This window comes from Poeciliopsis prolifica, unplaced genomic scaffold (genome assembly GCF_027474105.1).
Source record: "Poeciliopsis prolifica strain line A6 unplaced genomic scaffold, Auburn_PproV2 SCAFFOLD015, whole genome shotgun sequence".
NCBI lineage: Eukaryota > Metazoa > Chordata > Actinopteri > Cyprinodontiformes > Poeciliidae > Poeciliopsis > Poeciliopsis prolifica.
Genome location: NW_026562390.1, coordinates 6,580,001 through 6,604,678, shown reverse-complemented (window position 1 = coordinate 6,604,678; position 24,678 = coordinate 6,580,001). Strand labels below are relative to the sequence as shown.

At 39.4% G+C, this 24,678-nt stretch overlaps 1 protein-coding gene across 4 annotated transcripts in view; it reads left to right on the top strand.

Annotated features, from left to right (window-relative positions):
- Nucleotides 1–2,108: 2,108 nt before the first annotated feature.
- sh2d3ca (SH2 domain containing 3Ca) overlaps nucleotides 2,109–24,678 on the top strand; it is a 53,627-nt gene continuing 31,057 nt past the window's right edge. For 2 of the 4 annotated variants that reach the window (XM_055040475.1, XM_055040474.1), the window contains exons 1-4: nucleotides 2,109–2,224; nucleotides 4,494–4,757; nucleotides 4,851–5,313; nucleotides 8,395–8,434. In XM_055040475.1, coding sequence (XP_054896450.1) covers nucleotides 2,206–2,224; nucleotides 4,494–4,757; nucleotides 4,851–5,313; nucleotides 8,395–8,434 — 786 coding nt within the window. In that variant the 5' untranslated portion in view covers nucleotides 2,109–2,205. Of the gene's footprint in view, nucleotides 2,225–4,493; nucleotides 4,758–4,850; nucleotides 5,314–8,394; nucleotides 8,435–16,743; nucleotides 17,183–24,678 lie in introns of those variants that run through there. The other 2 variants (XM_055040477.1, XM_055040476.1) reach the window with 2 other exon arrangements.

Below are 24,678 nucleotides of genomic sequence, written 5' to 3'. Positions count from 1 at the left end.
GAAAGAATATTACTCAGAGTGAAGTCTACATATACAAATATACTCTGAATTATCATAACCTATGTTTATGAAACAGCAGAAGTGTTTTAGTCCAATTTTATGTGAACATTCTAATACAAACTTATAAAACATGCAAATATGTATGGAATGTGAAAGGTGCCTTAACTTACATTTTCTCCTTTTTAAACCTTGAAAGAAATGTAAAAAAAAATGATGCTGATAGTGATCTATCTGCAGCAGAGGCTTTATCACCTCTCATGGCTCTTCATTTAAGTGCAAACTCAAGAAATGGGTGTTAAAATACTTCAGCCAGACCCATTACATAAGAGATATGTTGCAAGATAGGTTCATGGCCACTTTTTGTTTGTCACAGAATGTCAAGCTCTTTGTATACATATATCACTGTGCTGCTTTTAGATAGCAACAAAAACTAAAACTCAATAGTTTTCAAATTCATAAACAGCAACATCTACACCAATAAATAGCTTTGCAATCTATCTGGCCCAGCTTTACTCACCCCTGTGGTATGCGATGATGATAAATTGTCATCATCACATGATGATGAATTTGGATTTTTCCCCATATTTTGTTGTTTTTATTTTATTTTCTCCAATGCAGCAGCTCTCCTGTGTGCAGGGTATTCTGGTGATCACTGACAGCTGAAGCCCTTCAGCGTGTTTACCTGGAAACAGTTCTCCTTGACTTCAGTACTTGGTTGACTCTTATCAAGCCTCCCAGTGAAACCTCTTGAGAAACTAAACTTGGTGTTAAGAACCCTTGAGCCACTTTACTTGTTGTTAACCTCTTGTATATATCGGTATTTAGATTCCCTTGGAACTGTTCTGAAGTTCTCCCCTGTGCAGCTGTGGAAGTCTCTTATCCATCTTCAAGAATACATCTCTCCAACAAAGATCCTTCCTGTGAGAACTCACCTTTCTATATGAAGCAGCTGCTCTTGCCTTTCCATCCACCCAGCAGCCCTGTCACCCCATTCTCTGAAGATGATACCAGGAATAAGAAATAAGAAATTAACAATGACTAGATTGCTGGAAAACCTCGGCAGATAAAATCCAGTTCCTGGTTCTGCACCATTTGCTTCACACATTGATTTTGGGCTCTCAGATATTGAGAAATTATTGCTTCCTGGAGGTGTTGACTCTGTTGAAGTTTGAAATGATACCAAATTGCTCATGTTTGTCCATGACATGTGTAATGCGCCAGTTTGACACTATGAAGTTCAATGGAAATTGCAGCTGCTGCAAACAAGCGTCCTCCATGGCGAAGAGAGAAGTGCCGATCTGAACGAGGCGACTGTTATGTTGATTCAATATTTGGAAGCATGGCCGACACAGACTGAACGGCTTCGTTCACTTCCTCTGCTGCCATTGCTAAAACTAGAAAACTTCTCTTTCTGCTCGCTGATTGGCCGGCAGAAATTCTACCAGAGAAATCCAAGTGAACGGTGCAGACTGGGCTGTGAAGCGAGATTGGAATCGAGTGAAATTGCATAGGCCTGGTAATAACCAGGCTAATGGGAACCAACACAAGGCTCAAATCTTTGTCTTCACTGTTGGATTCTACCCTTATGGATGAATGAATAATAAAAAAAGAGAAGCCCAAAATTATGCTATGTTTAAAAAACGAGCTAATTCATGACTAAAATTACAGCCAGAAAACAATGTTTCTATGAAGTTTCTTTATTTCTACGTTCAGACTGGGAGAGTATGAACTCATTTGATCTATTTCGAGCAGGAATGAATCTCAACAAATAAGTACAAATAGATATAATTAGTTTTACATGTGAACTACATATAAAAAATTTAAGAAGCTATGGAAAATGATATGCTTTTTTGATATAATTATTTATATCAATTTTATTTAACTTTTTCATTCACAGCCACGAGAAAACCTTTGAGTCAATTTTTATCAGTGTCTTTCAGCTCTGTGTCTTGTCATTTTGGGGCTTTGCGTTTCCTCTTCACTTGGTGTTTGCAGCCTTTTCACAGGAAGTTATGGTCTGCCCTGCCCCTGCTGCACATCTCTCAGTTGTATTTTTCTGCAAGCAGAGTGTGAACAGCGGCTCACCCTCATCTGATAAATGCCACAGCTCTTCTTCTTGTTTGAGAAAAAGCCTCCGTTCATCTTCTCCTCTGCTTTGCTGCAGCAACTGATCCATCTGTCACTCAACTACAGCCGGGCGCCACCATGAGCTTACGGAAACTCGGTGAGTATCATCTGTGCATGTGTGAACCTGTTGTTAATATTTGTGGTTCTTTTTACATACGTTGCTCCATCATCCAGTTTTGCAATATCTCAGTTATGAGACATAACAAAAGTGTTTTATTTTAAAAAGCATATCAACTATGTAGAGCTTCAAACTCACCTTGGTGTGAAAAAAGCTAGAGGTGGCAAGAAAAGCCACCACTTTTCTTTACTAAGAAAAAGCTTCTGACTGGATGTTTGATATGTTTGTCAGAATTGTTAGCTAAAATGAATTGATGCATACACTGGGTTCAAAATTATTATGCAAGTGATATTTTCTCACATTTTCTTAAATGGTCAATGTAAATGATGGTCAGTAAAGTTAGTGTAATCCAATACACTGAATATACTCAAATGACTGTTTGCTGCTTTGTACGGGCATTTTAACAGCTGCTCTGTCAATCCCATAAATTTGTCTAACAGAAACCTTCCTCATTATGCCTTTATCTGTACAAACACATATTTGTTCGGAATCAGCCACAAATGTCTTTACAGTATGACAACGCTTCAGTTTTTAAAAAATATCTAATGTTTTCATAGCTTGTCATACTTTCGCCAGCAGAGATCCTTTCTCTTTCCCATGTCGCTTGAAACCTGTGGCCTGCTTAATGATGTGGAACATCCTTCTTAAGTAGATTTTCTTTAATTGAGCTCACCAGACAAACTATTCAACCAGCTCTCTGAAATTAATTATAGTGATTCAAAGAGCCCTGACACACAATTCCACCTATAGATTTAATAGCACAACAAAAAAATGTAATCTCAAATCTAATTTGCATAATAATTTGGAACATGTTGTACATTATATTGATCTTTGGGGGGCACAGTTATAGGTAGCACTGTTGCCTTGCAGCGAGAAGGTCCTGGGTTTGAATTCTGGCTTGTGGTCTTTTAGCATGGAGATTGCATATTTTTTCTGTGTGCATTTCCTCTGGATTCTCTGGCTTCTTTCTACAGTCCAAAAGCATTACTGTTGGGCTAACTGGTCTTTCTAAACGTGTTCTTAGGTGTGTGCGCGTGAGTGTTATTTGTCCTGAGTTTCTCTATATTGCCATGTAATGGATTGGCAACCATTCCATGCTGCTGGAGATGCAGGGGTGGGAGAAGCCTGCAATGATAAGCGAGTACAGCCAATAAATAGATGGACATTCTCATTAATAGTCAGGCTTTCATTTTTAATGTTAATGCTTATTTTGCCATTTCTGGTGCTTACATTTACAATGTGCTCAATAAAAAAAGAGTCTTTGGAGACGCGGATCAACTTTATGGACTTAAAATGCAACCACACGTGGTAATTTCTCAATGTCAGCACCAATCATATTGTCATCCTCCTCACTGTTTGACTCTCAGTAAACACAAATGACTTGTTGACGATTTTTATAAGATGTGCTACAGCTAAATTCTAAACTCTCAAAGAGCAGAAAAGTAATAAAAAACAAATTAAGGCATCTGTAATCCCAAGTAATGTTGTTGCTGACCAACATGGCATATTTCAAGGGTAACTTCTTCCAGTTTGGCCTTGTGGGAGCTATATGTTAAAAGTGGTAATAGTGAAACAATTGTATAATTTAGAAATAATCGGAATCGTCAAATAAGATTTAAAAAAAATTGCATCTCAACTGGACATGCATATAAACAATAGGAAACTTGTTATGTGAGTTTTGTCCCATGTCCCCCAAAGGAATAGATATTACCGATTTTAGGCTTTGAAACCTGCACCTTGAAAGATTTGTAGGTTTGCTGTTTCCTTTTAGTAAATGTGCAACAAACATAATTGAATTCACAATTTCTACATACAGTAAATTGTTAAATGCAGAGATGGCTCATTCATTGCAAATCTGGCATTTTAGAATTAATCATTTGAATGAGTTTATAGGTTACAGTAAACTGCTTTGTCCCTTGCAGAGTTATTGTTTTCAGAATCTTTTACTCTGTTTATTGAAATGCAAAGTTTGATGGCCACATTATGGGCAATCTTGGGTGGGTCTGTTCCACTTCTTTTTCATTGTCACTTCCTCTTTTCAGTTATTTTAGGAGATGCTATGCAATGTTAGATTATTTATATACTGAGTAGTTTCCTATAAATGAAATGAGTTATGTAAAACATTAGTTAAAAAAGGGAATTTCTAAAGTACAATTTTGAATTGATACAATTTCTATAATATTCAAAATGTTGCAGAATTGTCAGACCAATCTCACCTATCCATGCTCTCAAACTGTTCCCATTTAAGGTTTCAAATGGTTTGGCAGCCTAACCAACATCTCTTTTCGTCGCTCTACTGACAAATCGGACTCAAAGGCCTCCAAGTCAAAGACTGGAGATGATGGTGAATGTGCTGCCTCAGCTAAGTTGAGTCCAGTTGCTGAGACAACGCTGGACGATCTGGGGGCAATGCGTCCTCGCACTGCCAGCTACGTCCGCTCCAGTGAGGACTACACACATGTGGGCACGCTGCCTCGGTTGCTGATGAGAAAGAGGGACAAAAGCAGCAAAGGTGAGCAGCAGTGATGTTCAACAGATTATTACAAATTATTTTTTACTGGTAGTTTCTGAAACAGAGAGTTTCTAATAACCCATCTCGCTACAGCAATCTCCAGCAGCAGTAAAAAGACTAAAGAGAAGAGCAGCATCAACAGAAGTCAAAACCAGAGACCAGCAGGAGACAAGAAAGAGGTTTCACAGACACTTACAGTTTCTAATACATCTGAGGTTAAAGCAGAAGTCACTGCTGACACCGGGTTGAAAAACGTCCCTTCAGCTGAGGGTGTAGAAAATATCCCAGATGTCACTTCAAGTAATTTTAAGACCCAAGTGATTGTAGAAGATCCCACAATCAACCAAAGCATCCCTTCTGGAAACAATACTGCCAGTGAGGAAGTGCTGCCACCTGGTGGTTCAGATGTAGTACATCAGCTGGAGGAGAAGAAAGTGTTGAACCCTGAAGAGACTCCTGTTAGTCAAGAAAGAGAAGAAACTATAGAAAGTGACGGATTAGAGCAAAAGGAGGATGAACAGGAAGCAGAGATGGATAAAGGAAACAACATTTACTGGTGAGTTTCTGTCTTCTAGTTTTCTCGTTTTCATGTCAAGTGGTCAAAACAAAGACATTTTGAATATTGTCAACTTTGTATTAAAGTCTCATGATTTACCTAATGACACTTTATGACAACAGTCATAAATATTCATGAAGACTTACTCATGTTCATGACAGGTAATATGTCATATTTATGACGGTGTCATGACAGTCTTTTTCACAACCGTCAAATAAACAGACCACTCTGTCCCTTTTACCTAATTTATGGTACAATGAGGGAATGATGCACACAGAATTAAAATATAAATGCTTGGTCACATATGTACTTACACTCTCACTAGTATTTATTTAAATGTCTTTCAAATAGTTGCATCGGAATGTTTTTCTTTCATTTTTAGACATGACAGAGTTCATTTAGATTTCAGGGGAGCCTGTTAGTTGTCTGCTTGCAACACCAATTAAGCCTGAGTTTTAACCATCTTGGATCATAAAATCACAGTAAATTTATAGTTGCGTATCAAATCTTCTTTTCAAATTTCAACTGCATATACGTATATATATTTTTTTCCCTCATACTACAAAGAGAGATCCCTTGAAAAGGAATCCTGAAAAATCCAAAATGAATGATATTCAGTGTTTTGATGAGCATAAGTCAGATTTTACCAGCACTGGTAAAGAAAGATGATGGCAGAACCATCATCTTAGTTTGACTGCTGTGCACATACACAAAGCGATACATGTTACGCTGCAAACATAGTCTTCTTTTAAATGATGCGTGTAAAGTGAGAAGATACTTGGATTCATTCCTCCGCTTTTTAAGGCAGCAACTAATATTGATTGCTTTTATTGATCAAATGTGTCTGGAAAGCTGCCGGTCGGCTGCTGGTTGGATGATTTCTCATTTAGCATTGATTAGCTCTTACACACAAAAGATCCTGGGAAATTAGTCTTCTTTGGGCTTATTGTGTATGCTTCTCACTGGGGTAGCCGATTTATTAATAACTTTGGATCTTTGGGAATTTAAGGGAGGAATTAAACCTCTATATGTGCCCAGGCCACCTTCACCTAGACAGCTTGTACTCCCCGCACCGTCATCCCTGGACATGTGAAAGACAGAGCCCCTAGGATCTCCTGCATAAACGCAGAGTGCACATATTAGGTTTCATTCGTGCCGTGAGTGTGTGTGCTTGTTGAAAAGTGCAGGCCGTATATGTGCTGCCATGTAAAGACTCCCATGTGTGAGCAGAGAGTGTCTGGCTGCCCATTAGTTCAGCTCTGTTACCGTGGGAAATAAAGCTCTGTACATGATGCTCATTCAACAGCTCTCCCTCCTACAGCATGTCAGCTCAACCCCAAATCACCACTCTGTCTGTCCGTCTCTCCGACTGCCTCTGCTCTGTGCAGCTCTTTGCATCCTTTTCCTTCTCAGTTGCCTGACAGTATCTCTCGCTTCTTTTGTTTGTTGGAAAATGAAGAAAATAGAAATGGCATGCCGCCAGTGTGTTTCTGTGATAATCAGCTCATCTGACAAATGTGAGGTTTTATCTTTAGCCTTAAGAAGTTTTTTTGTGCTTCACTATTTTAAACTGATGGCATGTGTGGTATGAGATTAAATTGAACAATGGTTCAGATGTCCATCCCTGTACCTGGTTTCATTCGGCTTCTTTAATGAAACGCTTAACTTTTGTTTGTTGTGTATGTGTACCACAATTTAATTGTTGAAACATTTTTCAAGTTTCTTGTTTTTATAGAGCTCAGAAATGTACACTGTTCTTCTGATTTATATTTGAAATGGTCCCAAATATGCAGCTCTAGCAAGTGTAAGGGAAATTCATGCATATGCAAATTGTATAAAGCAAACTAGAGCGTATGTATACATGTATATATAGTAACCACACTTCATTTTCTGTGTGGCTTCAGAAACCGCATCTTTAGAGCCCCCGTGTTTGAAAAACGTTTGCTGCTAGCCTCTAGTTTCTCTAGTCCTTAGTCATGCTATGTATGTGTTCACTTTATTGCTTTGATATCAAAAACATTTGGTTTCCACACATGGATATTTTCACACATTCATTTTTAGTCAACGTACCAGAACTTGAATTATAAAAATTATCAAAATGTTTGGTTTTTAAGTAATTTTTTAGATTTAATCTTAAACTTTAGCAATATTTTTCTCTAAGTTTTTTTTTCTCACTATAGGTCAATCAACAAGCCAGAAATCCTCTTTAAACCACTTTGTGTGAAATGGACACAGTTATGTGTCTACATATCTGTACTCACTGACAATAAGTCTTCCAACTACCATGAATTAACACAAATTTCTGCCACTATCTAACAAGAAATTATTATTTTAGCTCAATTCTTATGGAGAGATGCTGGTGTTATCGGCACAAAAACAGAGAAAAAAAATGCAAATTTCTGAAGATAACAGTGGGAGCTTTGTAAGACGTGGAAACTATCACCATCCCCTCTCCCACTGCCATAAAATGGACCTTTTATTCTGACCTCTCCCTCTGGTTGTGTGTAACACTGCTTAACTCCCGGCCTTCTGAGACGCATCTCTCAACTGGGACTTGCACCAATTGATCTTAAAACTTGCCTGAGAGTATAATTGCCTCCTGTGCTTGCTCTGGCTCCACACTGCAAAGCTGATCTGCAGTAACCGCGGACGGACTTCCAAAGCTTTTTGACACACGATCGGGATCCATCACAAGCTCGTGTTATATGCTTGCTACCAGATTTGAGAGTCCACTCTCAGAAACCCTTGAAGCGCAGCAGGGTTTGTTACGTTTTTCTTTTTTTCATGAGGCTGAGCAGCATCCACATTTTAAGCACTTCAAAGCCTGCAGTAGACATCCAGGGGAATACAGGCTTTTCTCTTTTTTTTTTTTAAAGAAAAAAAGAAGCTTGTATGTCTGTGGTAACGTGCACCTGTTAGACAAGCACATCAAACACAAAAGAAAGGGGGTGAGTATCAAAGCACAGGTACACACAATTTAGATAGCCTTTTTATTCCCTCTTGTTACACTGCTGAACATCTCCCTTCTTTCATCTCTCTTTTTCTTCTACATATTCACTTCTTTTCATTCTCCTTTTCCAGCCACATGAAGCCGGCAGAAACCCAAGCAGAACAAGTTCAGGTCAGTCTTTAGATGTCTTTCCATTTTTATTCCTCCCAGGTTAATATTTCTTTGGATGTTGTGTCTAGAATTGTCACATAAAACACTTTTTAGCTTTCGTCTGTCCTTTTTTGGTGTTGGCATCAGTGTTTTGTTGCATTTACTTGTTTTTTGCACTGTTCAGCTGGAAGCACATCCCCTCCTCGACATTATTGAATTAAAAATTTTATGCAAGTGGTGAGATGTTGGTATCAGCCTTCAATCTGTCCTCTGTTCTGCTCATTTCAGCAGACTCACTCCATATCTAGCCTAATTTAACCGGCCATTTAGCTAATTGAATCTTTAATGGCAATGTCAGCGCTCTGCATTCGTCAGCAGCGTGCGCTTCCTCCAGCAGATGGCGACATCTTCTCGAGCTGAGAGCTCCATGTTTATGTTTGTGACCTTGGGCATGGTTAGGTTTAATGCACCACGTACACAAACAAACTCTTCAGGAATAAGATCAAAAGTGGACCCTAAGAGATGAAGGATGAGGCTAAATTAGAAAGGATGCGAGAAGAAAGAGACAGAGGGAAAGTGGGTGCTTGCGGAGCAGTTTTTGTATTGATTACACATCACCGGTGAGGTGATAAAAGCCTCCTCCTGTGACCCTGACCTGTATTCTGTCTTTGTAAAACAAATGTCTCAGACTCAACAAATTGACTGTAGATAAACATCCTCCCAACTTTTCTCTTCTTCATGTTATTCTTATTATTTGAGACAAACATAAGTTATAGTTAAAGTCTAAATAGAAATAAAAAACACAACTTTACACATTTGAACTCAACAATTGTGCCAATATCTTCCAAATATGTGACATACGTACTCAAATACTCCTGAAATATTATTTTAACCTATACTGATGATCTTTTATAGGACCTTACTGTTTTATTTCATGTCTTTTGTGGCAACCCTCTCTTGCCACAGTTTCAGTTGTTGTAAATTTTTTTAATTGTTGCTCTGACTGCAGATATGGACATCTTAGAGAGCAGCTCTGCTTTTTGTGAGTTTGTGACATATAAAGATCCACTTACATAGTATGCTGTCTTGACTTTCCCATTTTGAAGAGTAATGGACCTCTGTGCCACAGAAAGGCAAATACTAATAAATGTTAACATTGATACATGATTCATTTTGAAAAGCTCCAACTGACAAATTACGTAATAAAATTTTAATTTCTTTTTATTTTACACTGAATCAAATAATAAGTTGGATTTTTCCACATTCTTCCGACTATTCTGTATGCAGTAATATATGAATTTTCACCAGTGATGTGAGTGGATGTGTTGGGTGGTGCATGCCTCTCACATTAACTCTGACATCTATAATACTGCAGTCAAATTATTCCACCATGTGTGCTCTTTTAAACTTTCTAAACTGCATGCATACAAAGTAAATAAATAAAAAAAAGCTTTGCACTTCTTTCAACTCTTGCAGACCTAATATTTTATGTTCATTATAAACACCAATCCTGCATGATTTGTCACCCAGATTGTCACCAAAGCAGCCTCGCCCACCACTCACCCGCCCACCTGCCACCCCTCTCCCTAAAAGCTGCCAGCAGTGTCCCCTTCTACTTCCACCTCTCTGAAACATTTATGACAGCTGATGTTTAAATCAGGAGTCGGCCTCAGCGAGCCCTGTTATAACGGGAGAGACCAGCCCAGCGACTCAGTTTTCCACATGTGCTCAGTCACACACATGTATACACACACAAACACTAGCAATAAAAATTGGACAACAATGAGCAAATATGATGTATTGGATTTTTTTTTTAAATAATTATTTGATTAAATGAAAAACACACACACACACAAAAACAAAAGTATTCACTTCTCAATTTCTTCATTTAACATTTTTGCCGGGTTTTTATGGGGTGAAGAAACTGGCTCTGCTGGTTTTGTGACTAATTTAAGCAAAGTAACAAGCATCTTTAAATGCTTTGTGGATAGTAAACACTTGTGAAGTCATAAGTGTAGTCCTACACTCTGGTACTAATTAGCTCAATCTCAGTGTGTTATTACTTTATGTGACGTTCTTGTGAACTGTTTTACAATAACATGCGTCTATTATTGCCTGCGACCCAGCCTTGCTTTGTCTCCTGCTTTGTTCAGCGGTTCGGTTTAACAACAACGGGATGGGGCCAAAGGGGGGGAGGTGGAACGGGTTGGTTTATATGAGGTTTATTAACATATGTCTGGGACTCTCGTCGCTGCTCGGGAGAAAATATTGTGTGCGCTTTGTGTGTGTGTGTGTGTGTGTGTGTGTGTGTGTGTGTGTGTGTGTGTGTGTGTGTGTGAGGGGGTTCAGCTGTGGATCAGTGTGTTGCTGAATGTTTGATTATGCGAATGGTTTTAAATTTCAAAGATATGTATGCGTCTGAGAGGTGCTCAATTAAATCAAAGCAGCACCCTTTGGGGGGATTGCGTGCATTATGTGTGCCCCTGCTACTGTAGGCTGAATCAGTGAGCCACCTTTTTTTTTTTTTTTTAAATAAATGAATATTTTTAGAAAGGCCTGAATATCTTTGACATCAGCTACAGTTATTTTGGTGGGCATCTTAACTATACATCTGCGTGCTGCGTGAAGTTTAATTATATATTAGATTTATGTCAGCAAAAGTGATAAAAATATAATAGCCATCTATTAATCATAAAATCTTGTGTGTGCTACTTTCTCCTGTAACTTGTGAACAACGTTTTGAAGCTCTACCTCAATCTATGGAGAATGCTTCTCCATTTAAGTGTCAGATGACCGCTGGCGATTTGATGAACTATTTTAATTTTACTGTTCTTCTCCAGCAAAGTTCAGCAAATACAGACTCATTGACCTCAATTATCTCCATGTCAAAGCCAGACCCACGTAGGTACCTGACTATATAACTTCGGTGACTTGAACAGCAAGATTAAAAGACGGGAAACACGGTCAGCAATTTAAAATAATTCATTTTGACTGTCACAACTTGGTGATATGGTTGTTGCAAGTTACGCCTGTAAGTTTTGGAGTGATTTCTTTCCTTTGTTAAAGTTTATTTTTATGGAATGGTATAATAAGATCCCATTTTAAGCAATGCATTCTGTGATTACAATGTCTTTCCTTTCATTTTTTTTTTTATATCTTCGGACTACTTTGTGCACGTCTGGTGCTACACCAATAAACTTGCCTTAGTTATAAAACTTGTAAAGTTTTATAACTGACTACATAACCCACAGTCAGACATGTACAAAGAACTTCTAAAAATTACCACACTGTCAAAGTCTCAGCTTGGACTCAAATTCATCCTCCCCTCCTTTTGCGTATTTTGTCCACCTCTTCAAGGTCAGCATGCCACAAATCAGCACACAAAGCCAGGAATGATGCCACATTCATCTCTCTTATGTGCTGCTTTATTCACACTAAAAATGTGCCTCGTTGCCACAGCAACATATCGGTTGAAGGTTTAGACATTTTAATGTGATTATAGCAAGACAGCTGAATTTAAATTGCACAATTTTATGCCTAAATCAAAAATATCCGTGGAGACAAAGTGTTTCGAGTTTCCTCTGTATTGTAGCAGCCTGGTGTTACGAACAGGCTTTGACACACATATCTGTGGTTTAATGCGGATTAACCAGAAGGTGGTTAAGGTCCACCCTGATGATGATCAGATACACCAATCACAGAGAGGCACATACACACAGATCATTAACTGCAGCCTTTTAACCCCCCCACAGCCTGCATGGCCTTTGTTTTTAGGGCATGAACACACACATTGACACAGTTACAGATGTGTTTGCACACATAATCTCTATCCCGCGGTCTATCTATCTCTCTTTTTTTTTCCTCACACACTCTTCCCACTCACACCTTTTCTAACACGTGCCTATCTCCCTCACATCCAGACACACTCTTTCATTAGTAAGACGCTCACAGGCACAAGCAGGGATTCTCCATTGTCCTCCCTATCAGCCTGCGGGATGAGGCTTACTAATTAATATTTAACTGAAGCCCGCCTCCAAGCCGGGGAAGAGATGAGGAGATAGAGGACTGGAACGAGAGGAAGGTGGAGGGATGGCCACGGAGGAGAGCAGGAGGGCGGAGGAGAAGAGTGGGGAGAGGGATCAGAGAGGAGAAGAGGCTGGAAGGAGGAGGTTAGGCTATTGATCAGAGGGATAAGAAGGTGAGAGATGAGAGCAGGAAGGCGGTGACGAGACTGGAGAAACACTGGATTTGACGGAGGAAGAGAGACAGTCATGGTGCAAAAGAGACAGAACAACCTCAATGAATGTATGACAGGATAAACTCTTAGAAAAAATATTTTTTTGGTTAATTACAGGAAGGAAAAATGCAATTTTAATCCATTTAGCACATCAGCAGAACTCAAAATTTACATCCTCTCAGCTGTGTATGAAAACTAGCATACTCACCAGAAATCCTATTGCACTCTTGGATCATTATTATTTATTTTCATTTTTTGAAAAGAAAAGTTGACTCGGTCTTGCTTTGCTTCATGCTGCATCTCCCTCGCCACAGCAACTTGAAAGGTGTCATTGTGATTCATCTGAGGATGCGAAACGACACACGTAAACAAGTGTAAGGCTTGGGAAACCATTACACGTTGAGACAATGACAACTTGTGCTCTTTCTGAGCAGGAACCTTTCACTGGTGCAAATCTGCAGAAGTGGAGGAAGCTGGAGTTATTGGAGAAAAATAAAGTATTCACACAATTGCAGAATGTGGTGGCTCTGTTCACAATTGGGAGACAGTTTGATCACTTTTTTCCCTCCTCTTCTTACCTCTGTTAGTGGTTATGTTAAGGATACAATTCTTTTTTTTTACAGCCTACAATTGCTCACAATGAATTGGTTGATATTAAATAACGCAAACAATCTAATACAGTTTTCAAAGTCTCCAGATTTTGAAGTTATAGAGTCTGGTGTCACTCATAAAGAGAAACACCAAATGAGAAAAAGAACACAGGTTCATCCTTCTTTGGAGTTAGGGAGGTTTGCACAATAATGAATCCAATTAGTTTTTCTTTCATACGATTTGTTTTTCATACATTTTCATCTGCAACGGTTGATTCAGTGAAGTGAACTGAACACAGTTACAATATGAACTTCAATGAAATGCAGGTCTGAGATTTTATCACATTTGTCACAACAGATCTTCAGTTTTTGCTGTAGTTGATGTGTTCACTTAGGTTCAAACACCTCGGTTGCATGTCTAATTGCTCAGCAAACAAACCCACAGCTAGCCCACCAGCGCAGCGCTTCTCCACCCCACTCTCCTTCCCCTTCACTCCTTCCATCCTCATCCCTACCTTTCTTTTTCATTCTCAACCCCTGCACCTGATTTATAAACTTTTGTCCCATCATCCCTTCTTTATGATACTTCCATATTCTTTTTTTTATACGTCTGTTTATTTTTAAGTATTTTTATCCTATCACCAATTTTTTACAATCCCTTTGTCCCACTTGTCCTCCTCATTCTTTTGTTGCAACCTCATTTAATTCCCATTTAATCCCTCTTGTTCTCCTCATTTGACCTTTTTTCAAACATCCCATTGTCACTATCCATTTTTTAAACCCGTCCTCAATCCATCCATCATTCTCATGCCCGCTTGTACTGGGTTCAATAGAACATTACAAAGCAACATTTTTTCTTAGATAACTGACTTCTGCCTTTCGTTTTACCTTTTCCAGACAGCAATAATCCTGTCTGATTACAAAACAACTTTTTAATGCTTTCTTATAAATTTGGTGCACAGACAAGCAACCAGTATGTGTGGGTGTAGTGCGCCACAGCTATAATATACTCATGGCTGTCATCAAAGGTTTTGTCGTGGTATTATCGAGCAAGCTCAAGAGGAGCGCAGGGCTCCGAGAGATTATTTGCGTCCCTCGCTGTGTAATCTGTCTAATCCACGGCTGGATGATTTGAGATTACATTAAGAGGAGACGATGTGGTTAATGAATCATCCTGTGTTTTGTTGCTCTGCATTTGTGACCTTTGGTTTTTATTCCTTTTGGCCCACTAGCATAGACTCAACAAGCAGCTTAGCGTGGGGTCAGAGTATGCGTGTTGGTACAACGAAAGGATCTTTCTTTCCTCCATCGCTCTCCTTCATTCTGCATTGCTGCAGTGATGCAGGCCCAATTAAGTGCAGTGTCAGAATTTTGGATGCTGTCTGGGTTCCCTGGCTGGTATTTCCATGGCGAAGCGTCCTCAACAAAGTCACTCAGGAGGCCTCCGGAGACAGGTCCCCACCCCACCTGACATCTCCCTGCTGCTGTGTGTGTTTCTGTGTAAAATTGGCCAGTGAAAAATCACACCCTGTTATGCTTGAAACACCTGCCTCTGCTTTCCAGCTCATAATGAGCTGTCTAGCTGCAGCCGGCACGGCCTTTTAGAGACACATCATTATGTTCAGCTACGCACAGGCACACACAGGTAGCGTTTACGAAACAACCAAACTGTCTGCAGATGTGTGTGTGTTAAAATGTAGAAGGGAAGCTAAAGAGATAGTTCTGGATTTTTGACGTCGAAAAAGGCTCGGATGCTTTTTTATGTGCCTCCCTTTACCTCCATCTCACCTGTACAATAAAGCTGGCTTTCATTCACAAACTTTAAACTGTCCCTTTAATGCTTTTTAGCAGAGTCTGTGTCACTTTACTTGTTATGGGAATCCAGTTGTTTTGCTATTTCATCGTTATAAGTGGATAAAATTGACCTTTATCAAATCAAGCGTTGGTCAAAATGTGTAATACTAAACCTTTTGCAATGTAATTGATCACTTTATCTTGTTGCCAATGTATTTAAAAATATGAGTTTTACTTCTCAAGGAAAATATCCCACAGACTTGATTAAAATGCTTTAGAATAAATTTCAGGATCTATCAAGTTGTTCATTCAGTATAGTTTTTACTAAAACCAACATTTTCTTCAGTGAAACTGACAACACGTGCTAGTCACAGTTTTTTATTCCCTCCATGTCCTGTCTCGTCATGGCAGCTTTTTCACAGTACTGACATGGATAGAAATGACATTTACTTCTAGTTTGATTTAAAGACTATGTAGATTTTATCTACTTAAAATTTTGATTTGAAGTATAATTTATTTTAGCCTGCTGTGTTTTTATTGTATTTGGAAACTGGCTAAAGTTGATTGACTCGCCCTTTCTGGCCAAATGGTAACGTGTCCATAATATTTTATTGAATAAGACAGAAAACAGCGAGCTTCAACTATTTACTTGTTGTTTTTTTTTTGTTTTTTTTGTAGTCTGCAATTTTTGAGCATACTATATTAAAAATATTAATATTCCAATAATGAAGTTCCTGAGCTTCAGTGTTTTAAAGTGTGCCTCCGCCATTGAGATCATCAATGCTCAGCATCTGTCCAACCTTTACAAACTTTCTGTTCCGAATCTTTTTATTGCAAAGAGGTGGAACTGGGAAAGACTGAATGAAAACTGCAATCACAAACTTCTATAGGATTTTTCTCTCTGACTTCAACATCACAAATACTTTTGCGCCTATTCTTTGTAGGAACCCCTGCGACAAATTATCTTGAGACTTGCATCATTGACTCAACCCCAGATGTCTACTTCTATTCTCAACTTCTAGTGTCAAACCTGAAGACGTCCTGAGACATCAGCGATCCAGAAAAACTTTGCTTTTCTTTGGTACACTTTTAAAAAAATCAGTTTTTTTGTGGTCCCCTCCAACCCGCCTCCACTCTGGCTGTTATATATTTGTATATTTCTTCAAAAACTGGAAGCACACCTCTGCACCTCTGGCTCTGCAATGTGGAGATGTGACCATGAATGTTGCACAAAGCCGGCTGCACACGTCCTCCGTTCCTCTCCCTAATCTTCATTCATCATCACATCTTTTAATTTTCTCCTTCTCCTCCAATCTTTTTCTCACATTCTCTCCATCCCTGCGCTTTTTATACCCTTGCTGCTTGTCAGCATTGTCTCAGCCGCTCTGGGAGCTGAAGGGAAGAGGGGTCGGGTGTGGTGGGGTGGGAGGGGGTCATTGTAGGGGTGGGTGGGGTTTCTGCCCAGCAATTCAACAGCACTCCTCTCAGCTTCAGCCTGCAAGCATTCTGCCCCCTCCCCACCCTTCATCATACACCACCCTCCCACCATCCCTCTCCCTCTGGTCCACCCTCCCCCCACCCACACCCCTTTCATGGGCAGGCAATGAGGTAATCCCTAGCAGCGGCGTGAAGCAAGTGCAGAGAGAGAGAGGGGGAGAGAGAGAGAGAGAGAGAGAGAGAGAGAGAGAGGAAGGCGAGCAGGAGCGAGCTGAAGCAGAAGCCGGTGCGGGGCAGGAGTGTGCGGGGAGGGATGTCAGCAGCTGCACCATCTCTCGCTCTCATCCTCAGCGCTGCTCGTGAGTGAAAGGCTGATGTTGGGAGCTGGCAGCCGGAGCTTTTTTTCAGATGTGTCGCTTTCGCTGCCTGCTCTTGTTTGCGAGTGGTGGCAGAATGTTGAGGGTCTGTTAGAGCAGGCGGGGAGGAGTGGGAGAGGCTTTTAAGCTCTGAGGCTGGTGTTGCTTTGGACTCCAGGAGTGAGAAGAAGGCTAGGTGAGGTAAACCAAGAAAAAAAGAAAGGAAAAAAAAAGCAGAATTAAAGAGATTGGAGTGGGAAGGTGTGAGCCCAACATGACGGAGAGGTGTAGTCTGTGGAGCGCTCTGTCAGCTGCAGCATGCTGCTTCTACAGGGGATCCTTCATGCAGGTGCAGGTGAGTGCTTTTTTTTTTTTTTTTTGCGCATGTCACCATCAGACATATGTGCACTCTGACTGCACGCACCTTTAAATTGACTTATTTTTGGACACATTTGATTGAGCATGCATGAGTGTGTGTTTAGGCTGGTCTTCCTGGGCTTACTCCTGGCTGCCTTTGCTGTCCTGGCAGCCGGTAATGTCAGCCTGCCTGGGTAGTTGGCAGACTGATGATATCATACACTCTGCACAGCACTCGGGTGTCAGATGGACTGTGTGAAAACTCTGCGTGGACAGAGTTGGAGAGGGGTGCTGAGGGAGGAGAGGGCTTTTTTTAAAGGGGGAGTTTTTGAGCTTGTATGAGGGAGGGAAAGGAGCACAGGGAGGAATGAGTATTTATTGTGGGAGAGCTGAAGAATGTGTCCGAAGGGCACAGTAGAGAGTGTATGGTATCATCTTCTACTTTGGTCTAAATATGGCTTGAAGCTTGAAACCAAATATCTGGCCTTATTCTAAGAGAAAGTGACACCCTCGGCTTGTTTTGTCTGCATTTTCGTGTTTTTTTATGTGACATACTCTCTGTCGTCCTCATCATTTCTTACTTTTATGAAGAAAAAAGATTATGGAGAGCCCTGCAGAGCAAAGCATTAATCCTGATGTTGGGGGTTGACATGTCCCACCTTGTTTAAGAACATTTCGTCACTGTCTTTGTTGGGTTTTCTGCCTCTTGTGTCAACTTTTTTTTCTCTTCTTTTTCTTTTTTGACACGTCTGCTTTTATTTAGTAACTCAAACTATTGAACTTACTTGAATTAAATCCTCTGTAGGGGTGCCTGCGGTAGAGCTATGTGTGTGTGAGGCAGGATTTAATTACAAGTCACTGAATAGTTAAGAGTTAAGTGGGAGCGTTTCTTGGATAGGAAAATAAATTGCTTTAATTCACTCTAAGTTGGTTGTGTTTACAAATAGTGTGATGCTGCGCAAAGACTAATATTTACTCTGCGTTTCGTTCTAATTAAATAGGCCTGTCGGGCACAATGCAGGGAACCAAACACTTTTCTACACGGAGAAGCTTTAACTTTATTGTTTCTATTCAAGTGGAATAGGAGCAGGCAGTCTTTTATTTCTTATTGACAGTCAAAGCGGATGAATTGTGTCTCCGTTAGATTTCTTCCACTATAACCCGAACCCATATAGTCGCACTGAGATCAAATCGCCGTCCAATTCAGTCCAAATTATAACACAATGCAGTCAAAGTTATTACTATTCAACTTTGACATCTGAGGAGGTCCAGCCAATTAGATTGAGACAATAAGTCTGTTCAAGAAAGAGCACTGATCCAGGATCCATCTATGGTAAAGAGCATCATGGACTGTAATGGCAGCAATAAATCCCTAAATGATTCAAAGAAAGAAACACAGCCAGACACATGAACACCTGGCCAGGAATACTTTCTATAAGACAGAGGAGAGTGCATGTACAGTCGTAAATGACTGCAATTGCTCCATCTAAAGATGACAAGCAGCATTTTTGATGAGCACTCGACCAGGGCTACTGAAAGGTAATGTGAATATGAGCTCAATCAATAACCCAGGGCACTGAGCTACAAGTACTTTCTATGAGAACTGAAAACAAAGAGTAAAGATTATTTATTGTAGCTGTGTGTTGCTGAGTGATTTTGTCCAGGGAAGAAACAACAGTCAGTCACAGTGCTACTCAGTACCTGGTCAGGAGTACTTATAAAATCTTCTTACTGTGTTTTTGTTTATTTTACTTCAGTTCTGCAAGTTATACATAAGACTGCCTGAGTTGCTTGACTGCTGGGATTTCAAACACATTTTATTTTGTTTCTGTTAAATGTCTAGCAGCATTTTGTTACCGTTTTGCCCCTTTATGTTGTCACTTATCTTTTTTCCAGTGGCTTGTCTCGATGTCAATAAACATAATAACCATTTTAACAAGTTTATAATTCGCATGTCCAAGAAATGATTCCTAAGGATTTTATTTAGCCTTCAGTAAAGTCATCTTAAGGAAGAAGGAGGAGTGGTGCTTCATCCATTTGGATGTATGACTCTGGAGCAAAAGTTTTACACTGATTTATAGCTGCTGCTTTTTGAATTCTGCACCATGTTTTGGTCATAAAGTTCCACAACAAGTTTCTGTGCTGGCTTGGTTCAGATAAAATCTCAGATCTGTTAGAGTAGTTGGCAATATGTTGCTGTGTTACTCCCAAACCATAAAAAAAGACCAAATATATGAGGCTAGAGTTAGTCCAACACCACAATTACCTTGACTCCAATCATCTTCAAGTGTATACTTTACGTCTTCATCTTTGTTTGCAGTGTATTTCTGTAGCAGTATTATGTTACCACAGACAGGTTTTGCATACTGACCCAAAATGATTCAGCTAGATTTGCACTTTTATTGGGCACAGCGCTTTTATGTTTCTTTCCAGCTTGAAAGTGAAGGTTTTTGTTCTAATTTCTGGTATAGCTAACTTAAAAAACTTAAAGCAGTGCTTTTTTTGTTTCCACATTACTACCACACAGAAATATTCTAATATATATTCACAAAAAAAGAAAAATTTCTATTAAAATTGCTTGAGATGAGATGCTAAAGGTGTATCTCAGTTTTGAAAACTGAAAGGTTTGTATTGACCTGGTGAGTAACAGTGAGAGTAATTACTGAGCATCACTATGCATCATTAACATCTGCAGTCTGTTTTTGCCCACGCTGGGTCCTGCTGCTTGAATGTCCATTAGTGACGTGAAAAAAAAACCATGTATAACTTTTTCTTCTCTTTTTTTCTCAAATCTTTCAAGGCAAATCTTTGTAGCAGCTCATGACAATCGTCCCAGTCAGATCAACTTTCATAAAGACAAAAATGACCAAAAATGAATTAAAATGTCATGAGAATCACTTGTAATACCTTCATTTTCCAAAAGACAAATTTCTGAATTTAAGGAGGCCACATTGTTTAGCTGTTGCCTTCTGGAAAAAATGCTTTTGACATGGTGACAGTGGTCTATGACCTACGTTCATCAGCTGTATCAGTGGAGAGATTACACTTGATCCCTTGGTCTAGACTGCAGTGTGCTGACTGTGGACACACAAAACCCCGTATATGTTCACATGCGGAATAATATGCGGCTTAACAAATGTGTCTGCAGTGCTTCAAGCATGTAAGTGGGACCCTCTCAACAAGCCCCCAGACGCCGACACATACACACATTCACAAACGCATAAAAAAAAAATGCATCAGCACGCACAGAATGATGGCCTCTTCTGCTTTGATTGTTTTTAAAATTAATCTTTTGTCTTCCCCCTCTATAGCATCTACCTTCCCTTACCTCCCCCGCCCATCTCTGTGCCTCTCAGTGTTTGAGCCTGATTCCCTGCTGACCTGACCAGCTTTTGGCTGTCGTCATTCCAGCCAGCAGCCGGTCCTTGTGTCCTTTAGCGTTCCTGCAGTCCCACTTTATCTAGAATGTTGCTGTGACCTCCAACCTTGCAACATGGCACTCCTCTGCCATCCAGTCCCTTGCAACATAATGCAGGTTTCTGCTTGCAAAGGCTTACAGCACTGATGAATAGTGTGGTGTTTTGTATCACAGTCTAACTGCTTTTTTGTCATTTTGAATTCTTGTTTCATTCAAATGCATGCTTTGGATTAGCAAGACTAAATTGTTCATTTGAATATGATTTTTTTCCAGGGAGACTTTTTTAGAAGCTCACACCATAGCGTGAGTTGATTGATGTTTGACTTTTGTTTGTGAAAGTGTAGTTTACTAAAGCTAAACTTAGCTAATTGTCTGTTGGTTAGTAAAAGACTTTTCAGTTTGCCCAAGTGGCAGTGCTAACTTTAGCTTGTTTTCTTTCTTTTTGTGACTTTTTGGTTTACTGATGATCTAAGCTTAGTTGCTCGTATGCCTGAATTTGACAGTTTAGTTAAAGACGTTTTATTGGCTTAAACATAACCACAAAATGGTTTCTAGAATTGCTTAATATATTTATTAAGTAATTTTGGTTATTGAAAAAGTTTTCCTTAGAACTGATTAATTGATTGTTTTTAAAAGGAAAACTATAAACATTTAATTTGATCAATTTATGGGAACCTGAAGGATTTCTTATTGCATGAAGCTATTGGGGTTTTTTTCCAGATCACCTGTAATAAATCTTTCCTACATATTGAAGTGGTGAACTTTATTACATTGATATCTCTTCTGTATATCTTTTCCATTCCTCCTTCACAATTTAATAACACAAAATTAAACTCTGCACTGTTTCTAGGTTGTCTATAGGATTTCCTTTATTATCTCTAAAGTATTTTATTGTGTTTACCTTAGATTTATTAGTTTTGGTGTAAAAAAATTATTTTTTTTTTGCTGTCAGTTCGCACCGCTTGCATGTTTGCTGAAATATAACTTTAAAAGAGTAGCAAGATTTAAGTTGGTTTTGGTCCTGAGTTCTGTCCTGGTAGGCTGTACATCAGTTCATCAGTCATGTCCCAGAGGGGGGTCGATGGTGTTTGGAATAAGCTTTACCCATCACCCCACTCACTGTCTCGTCTGTGTGGCGTTGACGGTATGAGATACGGCAGTCCTAATGCTGTTTGTGTGTGTGTCAGTCCGTGCCAAAAAGGGGAGTCCAAACTGATTGTTATGTTTTAGTACTGAAATATTCACCATGTAATCCCCTCTTCTCCACTCCTCCTATCTCTCGCTCTCTCCCTCTCCTCCCCAAAGCTTTGCACTGCAAATCCTCTTTTGGCGTGCCCGCCTGTCATACCCTGCAGGCTCGTGGTGTGAAGGGCAGCTGTGCACGCATGTGTGTGTGTATGTTTGTCGGGGCGTGTGTCTGTGTGTGCAAGCTAGAATTGCCTTGCTCCCGACTCCATATTCTCATTAAAGCATTGTGATAGTTTGGGCACTAATGAGGAGCAAGAACTCTGTGGGTTTTGTGTGTTTGTGTGTGTATTGGCTGTAACGAGTGTGTTTTATTTATTTATAATAACGTGTCTGATTCTCTAGAATGTTACTTACTGGTTAGTAATGGCTATTTTCAGAGATTATTGTTTTGGCATTAGTTAAAGAGAGCACTTGGTTTAAGCCTCTGTAACTGAGAAGATTTTTTATGTTACGTTTTTGACATATTTAAACTTTTGTGATCCCCATCGAGCAAAGATTTCCTGAAATTAGTGTGAGCCAGTTGGCGTCAAGTCAAACAAAATGTGGAAAAACGTGCCCCTCCCGAGTCAACCCCTCTTTGTTTACTTGCTTAATTTTGCACATTTCCCAATGCCTTTGGGATCATGGGTATTTTCTTTGATCCTCTTTATGCAAATACTGCTATTTGATATAAGATCAGACGATGAGATGTGATGCATAAAGAAAAGGCTTGTCCTGAGGAATTTATTAGTTTTTGACTCTGTGAAAGCAAGAACAAAGTAAAATTCCCCAAAGCTGCATACATATTTAAACCTTTTCTGTAAACAGTCTCCTTTCATGCCAACATCACTTCCATTCAGTTTTGCATTAATATGTTCAGGGCTGGTGAGACTCTCCTTTTGACTTGGAAAAACTTTCATTGTTGTCACATTCCAGGGGTGATAAAGTTTGTTTCCAAAACTGACACAAAGTTCCCCTGTACTTTGTATACACCAATATCACTTGCCAAATAGCTCTGACAATAAAGTCTGAGCTCCAGTGGTGTAGACAATCATTTTGCAGGAGACAAAAAGATTCACTTCTTCTCCGTTTCCAAAACAGATGCGCTCCTTCCTCCTGATCTCTCCTTGGTGAGGTTTTGGGCTTACAGCAGTATAACTTCACTTTTGTTTTCCTAAAGAAATCAGTCACGATTGGTGCAAATGCTAGACAGTATTGGTCTTGAAAGTATCAAATTTTGTTCAAGAACAAACACCATAAGTTGATTGTAACCAGTTGATTTTACACATGACAGTCACATGGAACTGATCCCTATTTTAATTTTTTCATAGTATGTTAATGTCTTTCATACTGTAAACATGTTTAAACTGCTTCATTTAATGCTTAGGTAATTAAAATAACAATGTTTGTATTACGGTACACAGAGGTTGTTCCTTTGTCACAAAGAAAAAATATATTAGCGAAGGTTGGGTTTGAAAATGGTGATTTATTGAAAATCTGCTATTAGTAGTAATGATTAGGTTTACTGTATACTAGCAGAAGTGAAGAATTGTAGTTTTTGATGTAGTTTTTACAGAGCCAGCAGCATAAAGAAACTCCAAACTAATCCTCTGGGTTTCAGTTTCAAACACAGCACCTCCAAGTGCTTCTCTGATCATTTCCTGAGTTAAACATTGAAGGGTTTGATGTTTCCTTCACTAAACTAAGTCTTCAAACTTTTGTCACTTAAATCAGTCTACTGAGTCAATATAATAAAGATGAAAATGCTAATATTATGCAAAGCAACATTAAAGGAAAAACCTATTGCATTTTTGCTTGAAGGTTTTTATTGGAAACCAATACAGGAAATATCGAGTTCCACATAGGAGAACGCTAACGAGTCCACTGGTAATTCATTCTTCAGCGCTAGTTTGTCTCTTTCAGATTTTGCTTTTAGGCTCCTTTTATCTCCTTATATTCGCTTTGGAAGTTAAATCACTGAAAGTTAATTGGGTCTTTGGCTTCAATTTACCTCAAGGAAAGGTTACTATAAAAAGGCAAACATGTTTTTCATTTGTAAATGTACAAAACGTGAATTAGCAGATTATGTTGACATATGGCTCACTGAATCTCTCACGAGCAACTTTTGACTTATTTGCAAAGGCAATTGAACAGATTGAAATCTCAGCTTAGACTGAGATTAGTCTTTAGGTCGATGAGGAGATGGCGATAAATGAGGAGTTTAAATAAATCCCTCAGTGCGTCATCTGAGGGTATACCAGATAGTCCAGCAAAATGCATCACCCGCTTGCCACTTAAACAAGAGAAAATGCAAAAATGGGCTCTTCATATTGTGGCTTCTAGCTGCAGGCGAGGATCACGGAGCTTTCCAGCTCAGTGCTTCGTGTAATCATCTTCTCCCTCCTGCATGATAGACGAAAGCTCTATCAAGAAGAACACAAGAACATAAACCTGTGGTGAATGCTCCTGTGCATTTAATCACAGGTTAGACTCTTAAAACGGAAGCTGGTGCAGGAGAGATTACGCTCAAGAAAGCATTGAAGCATGGCAGTTTGAGATGAGATTTGACTCAAGATCATCTACCGCTGGCAACCTTTCTTGAAAGTTCTTTGCAGTAGCTTGTGTTAGGGTTCATATTATTCTATTAGATTTCATAGTGTGGATTTTGGCTTATGGCAAAATACATAAATAATTTAAATAAACAAAAAGCATAGTAAAATTGGTTTCAAAAAGCTCTTAGGTTGTTTTTTTATGTCCCACATTCATTCACAACTTTGAACGATGACTCATGAATGATGGGATCTGTCTCTCATCTCTGTTTCGCCACTAGACTCTCAGAACTGACTCAA